The 16,405-nt window shown below is 50.1% G+C and overlaps 2 protein-coding genes across 4 annotated transcripts in view; both read right to left on the bottom strand.

Moving 5' to 3' along the window:
• LIMK2 (LIM domain kinase 2) overlaps positions 1-3,564 on the bottom strand; it is a 53,180-nt gene extending 49,616 nt beyond the window's left edge. For 2 of the 3 annotated variants that reach the window (XM_023746560.1, XM_014447679.2), the window contains exon 1: positions 3,500-3,530. In XM_023746560.1, the coding sequence (XP_023602328.1) occupies positions 3,500-3,515 (16 nt within the window). In that variant the 5' untranslated portion in view covers positions 3,516-3,530. Of the gene's footprint in view, positions 1-3,499 lie in introns of all 3 variants that reach the window. The other variant, XM_006105534.3, reaches the window with a different exon arrangement.
• Positions 3,565-4,940: 1,376 nt separating this feature from the next.
• Positions 4,941-16,183, bottom strand: RNF185 (ring finger protein 185). The gene is made up of 6 exons (XM_006105531.3): positions 15,946-16,183; positions 13,639-13,657; positions 12,650-12,762; positions 11,207-11,261; positions 9,232-9,349; positions 4,941-7,388 (listed from the first exon to the last, which is right to left on the bottom strand). The coding sequence occupies exons 1-6, from the start codon at positions 16,119-16,121 to the stop codon at positions 7,291-7,293; spliced, it is 579 nt and encodes a 192-aa protein (XP_006105593.1). The 5' UTR covers positions 16,122-16,183; the 3' UTR covers positions 4,941-7,290.
• Positions 16,184-16,405: the final 222 nt, after the last annotated feature.

Below are 16,405 nucleotides of genomic sequence, written 5' to 3'. Positions count from 1 at the left end.
CATCCTGGAGACCTTGCTGGTCTTCAAATATGCCAAGCACATTCCTGGCTTAGGGCCTTTACTCATTCTTTTATTCTGTCTAAAATGTTCTTCCCCCAGATATTCAAATGGCTCAAGTCCTTGCTTCCTTTCTCTGCTCAGATGTCACTGACCAGAGAGGCCTCCCTGACCTCCCACTGCTCCTACGCCCTTATCTTACTTTATTTCTCTTCGGAGCATTTATCCCTGACCTGTGATATTCATCTAGTTCATTATTGGCCATCTCTCCCCACCAGAACACGAGGGCAGGGATTTGGTCTATTTCGTTCCCTAAGTACCTCCAGGGCCTAGAAGTGATTACAGACAGTACGAATTCAATATATATTTGTAGAATGAATGTATGAATAGAGTTCTCCTTCACCTCTGAAATTCCATGTTATCACATACAGGCTTTATATAGCTTGTGTTCCCCCCCCCCCCAAGAAAAGGGGGCCTGGGGACGAGTTCAGGGGTTTGCCAGGGATGAACTGCCCATTGCTGCCCTGGTTGCAAGCCTCGTGGGGTGGGGTCCCTTAGGGTTTAGGAGCCGATGCCTATGGGGGAGGGGAAAGGCACGCCCCTGGGAGGGAGCGTGTGCTATACAACTTGTCGCGATTTGTCTGGTTTTTCCCCCCTTCATTACTCTAAGCAGACAGGGAATTTCTCAAAGGCACAAATCACACATTTATTTCTACAAATATTTATTAAGGGCTCACTGTGTGCCAGACTCCACATGTCTCAAGCAGCCTGGAATATTACAACGGGAACAGGTAAGTCCTAGGTCAGTCCTGGCTCTACCGCTAGTTGAGTGAGCCTGGACAAATCCATTTTCATCCCTGGGCCTGTTTCTTCCTCCGTAAAATGAGGGGAGTTACACGAGCCCAAGTCTCTCCCTGGCTCTAGCATCTGTTAAAATGTCCGAGAGGTAAACCTTGTCCCGGCCCAGTGCCTTAGACATGACAGGCGCTCGGTAAATATTTGATTTCCTTGTCGCTGATTCTCCTGTTACACGGGAGTCGGAGTTGTCTTGAGACGGCTTGGCCAGAACCAGGGAAAGCTGAAGCCCCACTTCCTTCTCTGACTCCCGGAGCAACCTGGTTCTGGTGTTTGTGAGAGAGAGGATGAAGCCCTCAATTTCAAGTTGGAAAACGTGAACTCCGACCACCGCCGCTTAGCTGGCTATGGAACCGGGAGGTGGTTTCTGAGCCGTAGTCCCCTCACCCATTAAAAAGCCAGACTGGCTTTCCCTCGGCTCCTCAAAGTACTCCCTGCCTTCCTACCTCGGGGCCTTTTTACGCTGTCCCTTCGGCCTGGAGTGTTCTTTGCTGGACGATTTTCTACCGAGTCTCAGGGGGAAACATAAACTTGCTTTTTAAAGAGAAGCATTCCCTAGCCACTCAGCCCAGGTGCATTCCTATTACCTCATTGTTTAATTTCAGTTATTATAGCATTTATCTCCATTGTTACACCTCGATTATTTGCTGTCCATCTCTAGGACTGTCAGCACCATGAAGGCAAGGCCTGCGTCTGTGTAGTTCATCACTACGCTCCTCCGTGCTTGGCTAAGTGCACGGCACAGAAATACCCAACAAGTATTCTGACAGCAGATTCTGACGGCAGAACGTATAGACCAGTGGTTCTCAACCTGTGGGTCGCGACCCCTTTGGGGGTCGCCTAAGACCATCGGAAAACACATATATAATTACATATTGTTTTTGTGATTAATCACTATGCTTTAATTATGTTCAATTTGTAACAATGAAAATACATCCTGCATTTCAGATATTTACATGACGATTCATAACAGTAGCAAAATTACAGTTATGAAGTAGCAACGAAATAATTTTATGGTTGGGGGTCACCACCACATGAGGAACTGTATTAAAGGGTCGCGGCATTAGGAAGGTTGAGAGCCACTGGTATAGACCAATGCACAGAGGGACAGCTTTTTCGTTCACTCAGAGGAAACCTAACCGACACTTGGACACCAAGATCTTTCAACACGTTTCTGAGAATCGAGGTGCTAGACAGGGAGCCTGTGTTACACAGAGGTTAGAAAACATCATAGGAAACCATCTGAGCCCTGGCCGGTGGAGCTCAGGACAGAGCATCCGCCTGCAGACTGAAGGGTCCCAGGTTCCATTCCAGTCCAGGGCAAGGACCTCGGTTGCAGGCTTGATCCCCAGCTCAGGTGGGGGTGCATGCCGTCAGAGGTGCATACCGGAGGCAACCAACCAATCGATGTGTCTCTCTCATACTGACATTACTCTATCTGTCCCTCCCTGCCCTTCACTCTTTCTAAAATCAATGGAAAAACATTCTCGAGTGAGGATTAACAATAAAATAAAATATCTTTAAAAAAAGAAAGAAAATCACTTGAGTTGAAAAACTCTGAAATCTAAAAAACGAAACGGACAGGGTGCATTCCCCCCCCCCCCCATCCCTCTCTCTCTAGAAGCCCATCATCAAGAACGAGGAGAGAAGCCCAGGCTCCCACGCGGAGGAAGTGACCGGCGGTGGCCTGGTCCTTGCATTCAGGAGGGAGGAAGTGACTGTCCACGGGCTGAAAGCCAGGAAGTGGGGGGCAGACATGCAGGACCAGCCCCCGCCCCCCCTGCTCCCTCCTGCCGCCTCTAGAGAGCCCCTGGACGCTGACCCGGGCGGCCTGCGGGCCGGGCCACCCGCTCCGGTGGCTGGGAAGCCCGGGCAACACCAGTCCCCGGGGCAGGGGGAGCGGGCGGGGGCAGGAAGCTGCGGGGCGGTGTGTGAGGGGGTGGGGGGGGTGGTGGCAGGTCCAGCTCCCCCTCCCCCTCCCCCTCCAGGTGTTTGGCCACGTGTCTTGTCTGAGGCCAAGGGAGCACCCCGCGCCCCAGGGGCCCCCTCGCCCTGGGAGGACGCTCCCGACCCCTCACCGCCAATCCGTGCCTGAAACCCCAAGGGGAGCCCCACTCCCCGATTTCCTGCAAACGCCCCAGGCACCGGCGGCGAGGAGCTTGGAGCCCGTCGGGGAGTCAGACTTTCCCCCATTTCCCACAGAAAACCCAGACCCCAGGGAACGTTCCATCCCCTCTGAACTGCCCCGAACCCCAGATTCCCGCACTCCCCACACCCCACAAATCCCCGCTCCACGGGGACCCAGGCCCCCGGCTTCCTCTGAAATGTGTTAGTTTGGGGATCTGGGCGCCAAGTGCAGCTAAAAGCCCCGGCGGAGCCAGCATCCCTCCCCCCGGGTCCTCCGCCTGCCCCGGGCGCCCTCCGTCTCCAGCGCCCCAGTCCCATCACCTCCGGGTCTCGGGGAGCGCGGGGCTCACTCCCCCAAATCTCCTTCTAAGGAGCCCGAACGCATGGGGGTCCCCTCAGCCCGAAGGTCCGAGAGGCCGCCGGCTCCCCTCTAGCTCCCGGGCCCGGGTTCCGAGAGAGAGAGAGAGAGAGAGAGAGAGAGAGAGAGAGAGGCGGACAGGATGGCGCGGGCCTTCCTTACCCGCCGGCGCGGCCATGGTCCCGGGCGCGGAAGTGCGGAGGAAGGGGCGGGGGCCGCAGCCGCTCTGCTCCGCGCCGCTGTCGCCTCAGGCGCGGCAGGACCTTGGCCCCGGGCGCGAGCGGGATGCACCGCCTACGGCGCCCCGGGAGGACCAAACCGCACCTGGCACCCGGGCCCGCCCGCCGAGGCCCCGCCCCGCATGCAGGCCCCGCCCCACACAGGCCCCGCCCCCTGGCTTGGAGGCGGCCCTAGCGCCCCCTAGTGTGAGCGGCTCCCTCGGTGGGGGCCGGAGCTGGTAAAGATGATGCAGCGCGCGGGCGGGAGGCATCAACACAGAGGACTCAGCCCATTTTACAGATGGGGACTACTGAGGCCCAGAGGATACGCTCCACTACCTCGAAATGGCACAGCTCATGAGGAGCTGAGCTGGGTTGGGAGCCCAGGTCTCCTGACCCTCAAACACTCCTCGAATCAAGAATAGGAATATGGAGAAAATAGGTCTCCATTAACTAGCTTTGGGGGAGGGGCTTAAGCGTGGACTTTCTTTAGAAGCTTCCAGCTCAGAGAAGCCACTTCTCTGCGCCACTATGGATAAACAGACACTCAGTACATACTGGGGGTGGGTGCAACCACCACTCCAGGGTCAGATCCTTAGACCAAGGAAGGATATAAATGAACTCAGCACATCCGATCTTCCCAGTTTTTCAAGACAAACCAAAATCCAGATGTTTAGGTGAAATTTTCCACTTTTTAAAATGTTGGGAACATTAAAGTTCCGAAAATGCCATATAGGCCAAAGGAAACACACCTGTCTACTGGACTTGTCCTGCAGGCTCCTCCTTATGGAGGAGAGAGCACTGGACCAGGAGTTAGGACAGCAGACTGGCTTCTGGCAGCTGCTAGCTGGCTGAGGGGCCTTGAGAACCACTGAGCCACGCTACTCATCAACTTGATAACTATTAGGTCACAGTGTAAGGGAGAAAAGAGCTCCATTCCGAGGGATGACCTGTAGCTCTGGTGTGCTGGGAAGCCTGAGGCTGGGCCGGGTTTGTGACCTCACCATCTTCCATCTCCCATTCTGCTACCGAGGAATTCCGTGGAGCAGCACACCCTGCTGGGCAGGCCGCCTGCCGTCACAGAGCATGCAGGAAGCTGCTGACAGTAACGTCTGTCCTCCGGCTCTGATGGGCCACAGCTAAGCTCCGTGTGGCAGCCTGCGAGCTTAGGAATTCCATAGTTGTCGGGGCCAGTGCTGCCTGTCAGACCGGTCACCCCTTGGGCAGGGCTATGGATGAGGCCAGGCCTCCAGCCTACTCCTCGATGGCTGTTTGAAGACTTTATCTTCAGGGTGACATTCCCAAGGACACACAGGGGCCAGGCCAGTGTGACTCCTCCTTAACCCGTCCCCCTGACCCCATGACAAGGATAAGCAGCCCACAGCTCGCAGTAATGTAAAACCATTTAATTCTAAATCAAATCACTTTCACAACAGTGAAAATTAGCAACTGGTCAAGGTGTGCCGCTGTACATGGTATCATTTTCTGTCTGTGGTTGGGAGCTGGTCCTGATCCGCAAAGGCGGCAGGAATAGGAGTAGAGACTAAGAACATAGAAAACACACACAAAAGAAGGGAAAACTGCCTTGGTGGGGGGTGGGGGTGGGGTGGGGTGGTGGTGGTGAGCCTGCAGAGGGGTCGTGGGAGGGGGGCTCCCTTATCAGGGCTGGGCCAGCAGTCCCAAATCGGCTCTCCTGCCCCAGCCCCTGGCAGAGCATGAGTGGGGACCTATAAGATGAAAAATCAAAGGGCAGGTGGCCAGCCTGGCTTTGCTAACAGGCTCCTGGGATACCTTTGCTGGTAGAGCTCATCTGGGCTCACTTCCTTTAAGAGTCCAAGTGATTATACCTTTGCTGGCAGAGTTTTCCTGACTCGCTCCATTGCATTAGAGTCCAAGTGATTCATCTTCCTACCCACATGCCTTCTTTAACCTTTCTTCTGGAAACCCATTTTCTGTTGGGCCCAATAGATTGACGTGCTCTCCCCCACCACTAGGTGGAGGCACTGCACTGAGGGACCCCACCGGCCTTCTCCAGCTGAGATACTCCAGGGGCACCTTCCACTTTGGGGATTTCTAGGTGATAAAAAGAGCACGATTGAGCGGGTGCCCCCAAGGTATTTAAAATCCATGAGGCACACTGTAAAGCTGGTGGCTTATTCTTATCAAATGGATTCAGCAAATGAACCACTTATTCAATACTTATATTTGTCTTTTAACACTGAACTCTGGCATTGACAGGTTACAAGGAGAAAGGGATGGGGCTATGGAGAGGGAAGGAGGGCTTCCCATCTTGGATAAGGTCCTGGTTTCCATATGCTATGCAGAGCCGTATCTGGGAAAGAAAAACAAACCATTGGGTGGGGCTTTCTACCCTTTGTTGGCTATTGCTGGAGGTAAGCCAGGAGCACTGTGGCCCAGTGATGAGACAGAGGCCCCCAGGAAGGCCATCTCCTCCCAGCCTTGGGGTCTCTGGAATAGACTGGATTTCTAGGAAGAGGCCTGACAGACTATTCCACCAAGTGAACCGTTGGACAAAGAAGCTTATGAAGTTGAAACACAAATCAAGGGCTTGAGCAGCATGATTCCCACAGAAAGGCCACCATGTGTCACCGTGTGAGGCTCCCAGACCCCTGCTTGACTGGAACAAAGCACCGGGTTGCCTGCTCTGGAGGCACAGGCTTCCCGGGATTTAGCACATGTCCAAGGAGGTGTCCACAATCCGTATCAAATCAGAGGCTTCCCCCTTTGCCGCCTCTTCATTAAGGACAATTTGGCAGATGGTCTTCAACATGCAGCGGGGCTGACTTGACAAACCCGTTTCCTTTGGGCAGGTCTGCGAGGAGATGCACGCGGAGCTTCTGCGGCCTTGGGGACAGGGCTGCTGTGCGGCTGTTCATGCGTCGGAGCTCTGAACCCCTCTGCAGCCCCAACTGCAGGTCTTTCCTCATGCACAGCTGCAGTGGAGGCTGTGCCCTCTGGCAGAGAGGAACATGTGTGTGGTTTTGGGGGGAAAGGTGATGAGAAATCTGTGAGTGGAGACACGTCTCCCAGGATGATCTATGCCAAAAACAAGGAGGTCATTCAAGCCGCTCTCGGGCCAAAGACGCTGAGGATGGCCAGAGCCAATAAAAGATCTTTGGGTCTCTGGTGAGTTCATGATGCGCCTCCAGCTTCAGCTGCTGCAATTAGGATCTTTATAGGACAGCAGTTTCTGGCACCTCTGCCGAGGAGGGAGAGGAAGGAGGGAATAGGGCAGAGCAGCACTGAGATCTGGCAGGGGAACCTCTCTGTATGAGGACCCCCACTGACCTCAGAGGCCACTTACCAAGGGTATTTAATGAGATGAGAGGAAGTTTCCACAATTAACATTTGGTTCATCCCTTTGTTCTTATAACATTAAACGCAGGTGAAGTTGCACCGACAGTTTCTCTCTTCTGCCTCTTCCCGGTGCAGAGTCAGGAGCTACTGAGCTGGCTGGAATAGGATTTCATGTTGTAACCCAGGACAGATGACACAGTGCCAAGGCCTGAGGGTTTATGGCAGTGGCCACACTCCAGGGTTCTCGACAACAGTCTTGCGTCCTAAAGCTCTGATGGAGAAGCAAGATTCCTTGATGTGTTATGGACCCCACTGATTCCAGGGCTCGGGATTATCCAGGAAGCCAAACATCAAGAGTGGGGGTGGTGTGGCACCAGTCCAGAGGCCCTGCCATGGATGTAGGCCAGGAGCCCAGCATTAGGCAATTAGGAGCCAGAACATGATCACCAGGGCCACAAACAGGAAGAGGCGTGACAGGAACTGCTCATCCACGTACTGGGGCGTTCCGGGGACAGCTGGAGACAGGAGGGAGAAGAGAGGTGTTAGCACGCTGCAGCTGTGCACACGCCCACTTGGGACCGAAGTCGAGAAGCATCAACCTTCATCTCTTTACAGAATCCTGCACACTAAAAAGATTTCCAAACCCCAAATAACATCAGGCAAAACAAAACTGGAATTGTGAAAATACGTGGAATAATATAACAGTGAGGACAAGATCTCCAATGTATCCGCAGAGGGTTTGGCCTATAGGTGCAAGTAAGTGGGGAAACTCATAGAGGGAATAATGAAAGGAAAGCTACATTTGTTAAGCACCTTCTGTGTGCACAGTGTTTGCACACACATTATTGCTTGGTGAGTACTATTCCCATTTTCTGTAGGAAGAAATCAAAGTCGGTGGTGAAAACACAATACAATATGCAGATGATGTATTATAGAACTGGAGAGCTGAAACCTATATAATTTTATTAACCAATGTCACCCCAATAAATTCAATTAAAAAAAGAAACCGAAGCACCGCCTCCGAGTCATGGAGTCTCTAGATTCTGGCGCTGCTGAACCCGGAGGGTCTCAGAGAGCCCGGCGTGGAGTGCCTTCCTTTTCCAGAGGATAGCGCTAGGGCCCAGACAGGCAAAATGACCGGTTTCCCTCACCGCCCAGCAAACTAGGGGAAGAAGTGGGCTGAGAATTTGGGCTTCCTCTCCTCGCTGCTTTGAGAAAAGCTGCTATGTATAGCTCCCTGTCCTGACTATTAGAGAAAGAGAGTTAAGAGCACCTCCACCCCAATGAGCAAGCGGTATCATCACAGGAGAAAACTGTCTGCTTGTGGCAGGAGGATCCAGAGGGCAGCCTGTTTTCCTGGGACGCGAGGTGAACCTTGGACCAGGATGGAAGGAAGCGAGCTACCAGGCAGGTTCCTGCTGCCTTCACGGGGCCCTGCCCTTTGAGGCCTCCTTCCTCATGACCTCTTGGTGCTGTACTCTTCTCCAATGAGGTGCTCTGATGGATTCATGCAGGCAGGCAGTCAACAAAGACTCAGTGATTGCCTGCTAGGCACCAGGGTGAGGCCAGGGGACACCTGGGATGGCCCAGGAGTAGGTTACTGTCCCTAGAGCATAAGCTCCTGGCCAGGAAGTACGCACTGGTCCCTACTGTGCCCAGCACACATAAGGCTCCTAGGACTGAAGCAGAGCTCAGCTGACCTTGGCGGTTCTGCAGGTTCCATGGTAAGGATCCTGGCCTGGGTGTCATGTTGTGACAGAGTACAGAGCACCCACCTCGTCACCCTGCTCTATACAGACTGCAGCTGGCATTCTCAAGCTGACTGGAGGCAGAAAAGCAGCAGCAGGTGGCAGACACAGGCATAGTTCCCAAAGGGTTGGGGTTTGGGACCAGCCCCATGTGTGTCCCGGGGGAAACTGGACAGAGATGCCAGAGAACAGAGAGACCCTGACTCCTTGGGGTCACACACTGCCCTTTCCAGCCCCCAAAGGTCCAAGTGAGGATGGGGTACATGTGCAGAACTAGGCTTTTCTTCAGCTGGGTATGGTTTATACCTTTTCATTTTATGGGCACGGGGTACATCTTGGGAAACATCACTAAGTATTTTCTGATTTGCAAAATGGAGCTAATTGCACATCTGTCTCAAGGGTTCTCATGGGGATCCTGAATTTTAACGGAAAGCACTATGAACATGCCTGATACTTGCTAAGTATGTATTATCGTTAGCACGACTACCAGTAACCTGGAAAGAGTTTAGCACATTTTGAAGGCTGATTATAGTAACAATTATCTATCACCTACATACTGCTGAGTTCCAGAGAGCCTTCAAGCAGGATTCCCAAGGGAACAGGGTCTTACCTGGAGGAGGCCGCCCATCATTTATGTTAAATGCTGTGGCAAATATCCCAAAGGGAAACGCCCCAATTCCAAAAGACATCTGGAAGCCACCATCTCCAAATCCAAATCCTTGAAATCCCTGTGCAGAAGAAATGCAATTCAGAAGTGGAACAAGCAGGTCTCTCTCGCACCTGTTAAACACGTCACCTTACATGTGGCATCCACCTCTCCTCCCTACCCTCTGCCGCCTGTTTCCAAGGGGGGAACATCTTTTCCTCCCATCTAGATCCCGAGGCAGAGGAATCTGGTGGCCCATCTAGCCTACAAGGAATCCCAGCGAAGGAAATCTGAATGCCAGAAAGATCGGGCTCTACCCAAAGTAAAACTCTCTGCTGAAGCAAGGCAGGTTCTTAGAGCTCCCGGTTCTTTCCCAGAATCCCACGCTAGCCAGTCAAAGTTTCTACATGTTTTGTAGCAGCAAAGTTGGCGATAACCCTTATGCCCAATTATAAGGGAACGTCAGTATAAGCGACACATGCATATAATAACCATTCAACAAGTGTTTGTTGCTGTTACTATTGAGGGTAATCTGGAGAAGAGACCCTCAATTTCAAGATCCCTGACTCAATAATCACACTCCTGGGAATCCTAAGGAAATGCCATAATTCAAATAAGGGGGGCGGGGGGAGGGAAATGTGCCAAGTTGGTCACTATAGCATTATTTATAACAGCAAAACCTAGAAGAACCTAATAGGTCCTTCAATGTGAAAACCTAAATTATAATGCATCAGTATTCAACAAAATAAATAGAATAAAGAGGACAGGGCAGAGCATACGGAATATATTGCCAAAATTAAAATTTAAGCAACAGACTGGTGACGACTACATAAAACACACACTCACACACAGCATACAGATAAAAAAAGATGTGGAAATGCCCTAGCCGGTTTGGCTCAGTGGATAGAGTGTCGGTCTGTGGACTGAACGGTCCCGGGTTTGATTCCGGTGAGGGCACATGCCCAGGTTGCAGGTTCGATCCCCAGTAGGGGGCGCGCAGGAGGCAGCGGATCAATGGTTCTCTCTCATCATTGATGTTTCTATCTCTCTCTCCGTCTCCCTTCCTCTCTAAAATCAATAAAAAAATATATATTTTTTAAAAGATGTGGAAATAAAAATATACTTGTGCGATTCTGGAAGTATGAATAAATATTTTGCTAATGCCTGATTTAAGTGCACAAAATTTTTGAGCCAGTAATTCTACTTCTAAGAATTTATCCCAGTAAAATAATCATGAACCTACTCAAAAATCTATCTCTAAGTTCATCAGAATATTTTTAGGTTAGGAAAAAAAGGAAACAGCTAAATGTCCAAAAATGAATTAAATGAATTATGTGAAGTCCATACATTGGAGCATTAAACAGCTACATAAAATATTACTGACATGTAAAATCTCAAGATATATCAATGAAAATCTACCCCTCTCTGAGACTGTGAATTCCGTAAGGGCAAGATCTTTGCTATGTTCACTGATACATCACCAATGCCTAGAATGATGCCCAGCACACAGAAGGCACTTAGTATAAAATGAATGAAATTTTAAAAGAGGGTTATAAAACAGGAGCCAAATAGTAAATATATATATATATATATATACATATATATATATATATATATATTCACACACACACACACAAATCTATAAATAAAACACACAGACATAAAAAGTGTGTGTGTGTGTGTGTGTGTGTGTGTGTGTGTGTGTATATGTATGTGTGTATATATATAATTATAGAAAAATAAAAAAGAAAATAGACCAAAATGTTTCCAGTGGTTATCTCTGGATGGTGGGATTATAAGCGATTTTTTCTTCCTTATCCTTTCGTATTCTACAAAATATCCTTTACTTTTAATCAAGAAGGAAAAAGTATAGGGCCAACAGAGAAACTTCTGAAGCCATGCACTTATTTCTAGAAGCTTCCCCTAGCATTTTCCTCACCCCTCTGTTTTCTGGCTCTGGCCTCTGGCCTTGAGGACGGGGCGGGGTCTTCTCTCTGAAACAGAAACGGTGTAGATAGGTTTATTACATAATGCTTTGAGCTGCTCCCAAGTGAAGTGGGAGTTCTTCACCAGGGCCCCGCCCGCTTCCTGCCCAGCACGCATACCTATGCCAAAATAAACCAAACACTAAATAACTCTTTGTTCTACCTGCAACTGTTCTCTACCTATGGAGAACCAAGGAGAAAATCAGCTTGTTTATAATATGCTCATCAGACTGCCCTGAGCCTGCTCCTCTCACAGACAGCATGACCCAGAATGCCAGCCAGACACCTATCCCTGGACCAGTGTGATATAGGGGTCATGAAATAAAATTTAAAAAATCCCAAATCCAAACTGAAACAGAGAGTAGCCTGTCGGCAGAGAGGGCTGAGACTCATGGTCTCTCTGAGCCGCACATTAACTCCAGCTTCACCACCCACTCCTCTTGGGCATGTCCTCTGCTCTATCTTGGCTCTGGGCCCCAGCCTCTTCCATCACGCGTCCCACAAATACCGGACTGAGGACTTGCTACTCATCAAGCACAAGGTAGGTTGTTACCCATACTAAGGCTGAAGACAGACCCTACTCTTGAGGTGTTCATGGTTTAAAGGGGGCTACCACCAATCACAATACAGTGTGGAAGGGACTTCTTTATAGAGGTATGAACCAAATGGGGTGGGAGCATGGGTGAGAGCAGCTAATGTGGGGAATAAGTGCCATTTCAAAGAGGAAGTAGCTTTAGGGCTGCTCATTCCAGATGGGCAGAAGTTTAAGGAGGAGAAGGGGTGGAACTGGGGCAGGCAGAAGAGGCAAAGGGACAACAAATACAAAGGCTCATGAACGTGAAAGGGTTGACCCTTTAAGAGAAGTCCAATGTGTCTGGCCACTGGGTGTGCTGGGGAGTTTAGGGGTGTGTGTGTGTGTGTGTGTGTGTGTGTGTACGCGCCACATCACAAAGGGCTCTCAGTACTTGTGTCTGGAGAATGCCAGACCCACCCACACCTTCATTTCCAGAAATTTCAACTCCACAAGCCTCCCAGACCCCCGTCCCTTCCTCCCCCCATATTTTATACGGCACTGCTACAGCAAGCCACCTCCTTGCAGACTCCTGTTGGGACCTTGCTTCCCAGGCTGCTCCTTCACAGCACTTGCAACTGTGATGTCTTGTGCACCAAGTACATCGCCTGCCCCTGGCAGACGCTCAGCGGATATCTGTACTATAGCTCAGCAAGTGGCAACCTGGCTCCCTTCCCCTCCTGGCTAACTTCCATCTGGACTCCAATTGCCTCAGAACTGAGGGTCTGCGAGCACTAAGTAAAGCGAGGGGTGAGTCGGTGCTGAATGGAAGTGAATTCATGTCCAAAGGGGAAGATTGGGTGTGAGAGGTGCTCCAAGGCCTCACCTGGGGTCCTGCTGCCCAGTGCTGCCCCGGCCGTAGAGGGGGATGACCTTGTCTCGGCTGATCCCAGCTTTGCAAACTGGACACACCTGTCTGTTAGGTCTGGTCTCCAACCACTGCAAGCAGGAGAGAAAAACGCGTTCTATAAATGTGAATCTAGGACTTCAGAGCCAAGGAAAAGGCAGTGTTTAATGGTTTTATATCTTATTTCCTTTATCTTACTGCCAAAAGCCCCAAAACTTATGTATACTGTGCTCTTTATAAATTTATAGCAGACACGTTTCACCAGGTTCCACTGGGATCAGAATGCACAACCTGAACTTAGCAGGTAAGTTTCCCCTACCTTCTCCCATCCAGATGCTGAGGCTCTAACTTCTGGAACTTCTGTTCTCCCCCCACGTTCCTAAGCCCCCTACTAGTGTGGGGCTCCACTGACAACCACCGTGGAGGCAGCCAGCTTGCAGTGCTTACTCATAGGCCGTTGTGAATGCCAGGCCTGGGTCTTGGTGAATACTTACTACCTGGTTTTCATAATAATCTAAAGCTGGGAAAATAGACGTTCTTCCTGTCACAACAGCTCTCTGTTGAGACCAAAATGTTTTCCCCTTCCTAACATTTTCAAGACCTTTAAGAGTAGGGGGAAGGTTGATATGATAGGAGACACTTTCTAGAGGCACAATCTCAAAAATAAAAAATTAACATATTATCAAATCCAACCCAGTTTCCAGTTGAGGAACTGAGACCCCGAGAGGCAGCGGCCTGCGAAGGCCACAAAAGCCACTGGCAGCGGTCAGGACCATCCCGGGTACCACACTGACCCGTCTCCTCAAGTGCCTGTCAGCGGGCAGGTGGATAATGGGGGTTGAGGGAAAGCAAGCCAATGAGCCCACAAGCAGGGGAGATTGCAGTTTCTGACAGCAGTCTCCTGAGACCAGGAGTGTCTTGTGCAACCACAGGTGATGAAAGACAAAGTAAAATGAAATGCACCTTACCTGATGTAAACACGGCCAACTGTCAGAGTCCCCAGGGCAACCAGCCATCAAGGAGAAAAGAGAGAGGGGAAAGGAAAATAAAATGTTCTCATTAGCAGAAACATCGGGGCAGGAGCAGAAAAATGGGCAAACTGGGTAGAAGTGTGGAGCACTGCCAGCCCCCTGAGCAGGGGAATCACTGGAGCCAGAAATGAGAAGAGCCTGGGCTACAAACACGGAAAAATGAAGCCATGGAGTCAAGACGCCCACCTCCACCCCTGGGATCCTACTACTTGTGAAGACGCCCACAGTCAGACCATCCCAGACCTAACTTCTCTACAAGTAAAACTCGGAGGGGTTTCGGCCTCTAAAAGAATTCAATAAAAGCTAAGGAACCCAGGCCTGAGCAGTGTTGCTCAGTGGGTTGGAGCATCATCCCATATACCAAATGACTGCGGGTTTGATTCCTGGTTAGGGCGCACACCCAGGTTGCAAGTTCACAACCTGGTCAGGGCATACAGGAGGCAACCGATCCGCTTCTCTCTCACATTGATGTTTCTCTCTCTCCCTTTCCTTTCCCCTCTCTCTAAAATTAATTAAAATATATATCTTTGGGTGAGGATTTAAAAAAAGCTAGGTCCCTCTGTGTAGAAAAATTCATAGGAACATTCTCATGCTCTCATTCACACATGTACACACGTAATATTTTGGACTCAATTTTAGTGGATTCATAGCTTCCTCAGACTCAAAAGGAACGTGTGGATCTAGATTCAGTTTAACAACATTTTCAGGCTGTCCTCAGCCTTGAGAGCTCGGCCGGCAGTAAGTAGCTTCAAGTTCAGGTCTACTGTTAAAAACATCTTTAAGTAACGAGAAGGGTGGGGCTACCTTCAGCTTAGTGAGCTACACTCCATAGGTTGTTGCCCAATCTCTTATTTTCCAAATGAGGAAACCAGGCTCAGAAATATTAAATGACTTGCCTATAGCACCAGGGCTAAAAAATAAGTTCCTGACTTCCAGTTTACTGTCCCTCTATCACCCAGCCCTGGGCGCAAGAAGAAAAAAAAAATGACATTTACAGAATTGAAGGAAAAGTCCCTCTAATTCCAGATTTTTAACTTTTCTTTCTCTCTTGATTCATTCATTCAAGTAACAAATGTCAATTGCACACCTACTACATGTCAGGACAGTGGAAAATATGGATATGATTTCTGCTTCTCAAATACCACGTTGCTTTACCTGAGTAAAATTTAGACTCAGAGGATAATTCCTTTCCCAATTCCTGAACCACAGATTAGCCTCACATTCCAGATACACAATCTCCCTGGACGTAACGGACACGTGACATCTGTCTTCAACATTAATCTTGCATTGTCACTCCAAACTGGGCCTGAGACACCCTAAATCATGGCATATCTCCACTGGCAACTTCCCACAAAGGCTGTGGGGGAGGTGGAGGTAACTTCTCCTCAGGGGAAAATGAAAGAGTGTAACAATGATGATGATTACTCCCATTTATAAAGCAACTACTGTGTGCCAGCCTGTGGCTGAATAGCTTTGCATTTGTTCATATCACTAGATGGTCACACTAACCTTTGAGGAAGTGCAATTATTTCCATTTTACAGATAAGGAAACTGAGGCACAGAGAGGGCAGCAGATCTGTCCAGAGACAAACCACTCCAATGAGAAGCACCTGTTTCATTTTAGAGTCTGTGCTCTTTCCAATGATACCCTGGCTTAATTCTTAAGATCTAAACATTTACCCAGATTCTTAGAGCCAAGAGGGGCTTCTGTAACCATCGAGGCTGGAACAGACACTGACTCTGCCACTTCATTTTAATAAGCTACGTAAAATATGGTAGCAATTATTAGGATCCCAGCTCACACACAATATTTACTCTGTGCTATGTGCTCTTCTAAGCCTTTGACGTATTTCACATCATTTAACGCTCACAACCCTATAAAATGAGGCAGCGTGTAAGTACCTTGCCCAAGGTCATCCCATAGGAAAGTAGAAGAGTCGGGATTCATAGCTAGGCAGCCTGGCTCCACAGTCCTTGCTCAACACCATTGCACTATCCTGCCTCCTGGCTAACAAGCAAGTAGCAAGAAGTGCTCACTAAACGGTGAGCTGTTACTTTAGAGATAGGGATACGGAGCCCAGGGTGGGGACTGGATTGGCCCCTGAGCTGGGATGACAACCCAGGTTGCCTGTCTTTGGACCTCAGTATGGCAGGACCCGAAGTGTGTGGGAACCTTCCCCAGCTCTGTGCAGGGCTATGAGCTTTCCCAAACCAGCAGTGTGTGCTCTGGGAGGAGGCACTGACCAGAAGAGGTGGCCGCATAGGCTGATGACGGCATCCTTGGCTGTGTCCAGGCAGATGTTGCACTCGAAGGTGCTGTCCTGCCCTCCGCTTTCGCCAGCACCATTGCTGCTGCCGCTGGGTCCCCCCGCACTGGAGTTCTCAGGGGACGCAGAGGCTGAGGGCCCCTTGCTTGCCATCCTTGGCTGTCAGCAAACTCTTGAGTGAAGACGCTCCCAGGAAAGTCCTGAAAGGCAGAGAGCCCTGGATTGCCATTTCTGCAGCTCACCCCCTCACCTCCATGCCAACCCCCCACCATCTTCTCTCAGTTCCAGATGTTCAGATTAGGACTGAACCCCCAAGCAGACTTCCCAGGAGCTGCAGAGGATGATAGTCGTGGGGCACTACCCAGACAGCAAGGACTCAGAAACTTTCAATGAACACGGCCCAGAATTTACCACACAAACCACACAATACAGAGCAG

The sequence above is a fragment of the Myotis lucifugus genome, unplaced genomic scaffold (assembly GCF_000147115.1).
Source record: "Myotis lucifugus unplaced genomic scaffold, Myoluc2.0 scaffold_694, whole genome shotgun sequence".
NCBI lineage: Eukaryota > Metazoa > Chordata > Mammalia > Chiroptera > Vespertilionidae > Myotis > Myotis lucifugus.
Note: the sequence above shows the minus strand (reverse complement) of the source record. Positions and strands in the feature narration are given on the sequence as shown.

What these genes read in the sequence shown, in the direction of transcription:
- RNF185 (XM_006105531.3), bottom strand. Translation starts at nt 16,121, where the DNA reads ATGGCAAGCAAGGGGCCCTCAGCCTCTGCGTCCCCTGAGAACTCCAGT. An exon ending in ACTGGGCAGCAGGACCCCAG is followed by an intron (nt 11,262 to 12,649) that starts GTGAGGCCTTGG and finishes TTTCTGTTTCAG; the next exon opens with AGAGAAGACCCCGCCCCGTC. An exon ending in CAGAGCCAGAAAACAGAGGG is followed by an intron (nt 9,350 to 11,206) that starts GTGAGGAAAATG and finishes TCTTCTGCACAG; the next exon opens with GGATTTCAAGGATTTGGATT.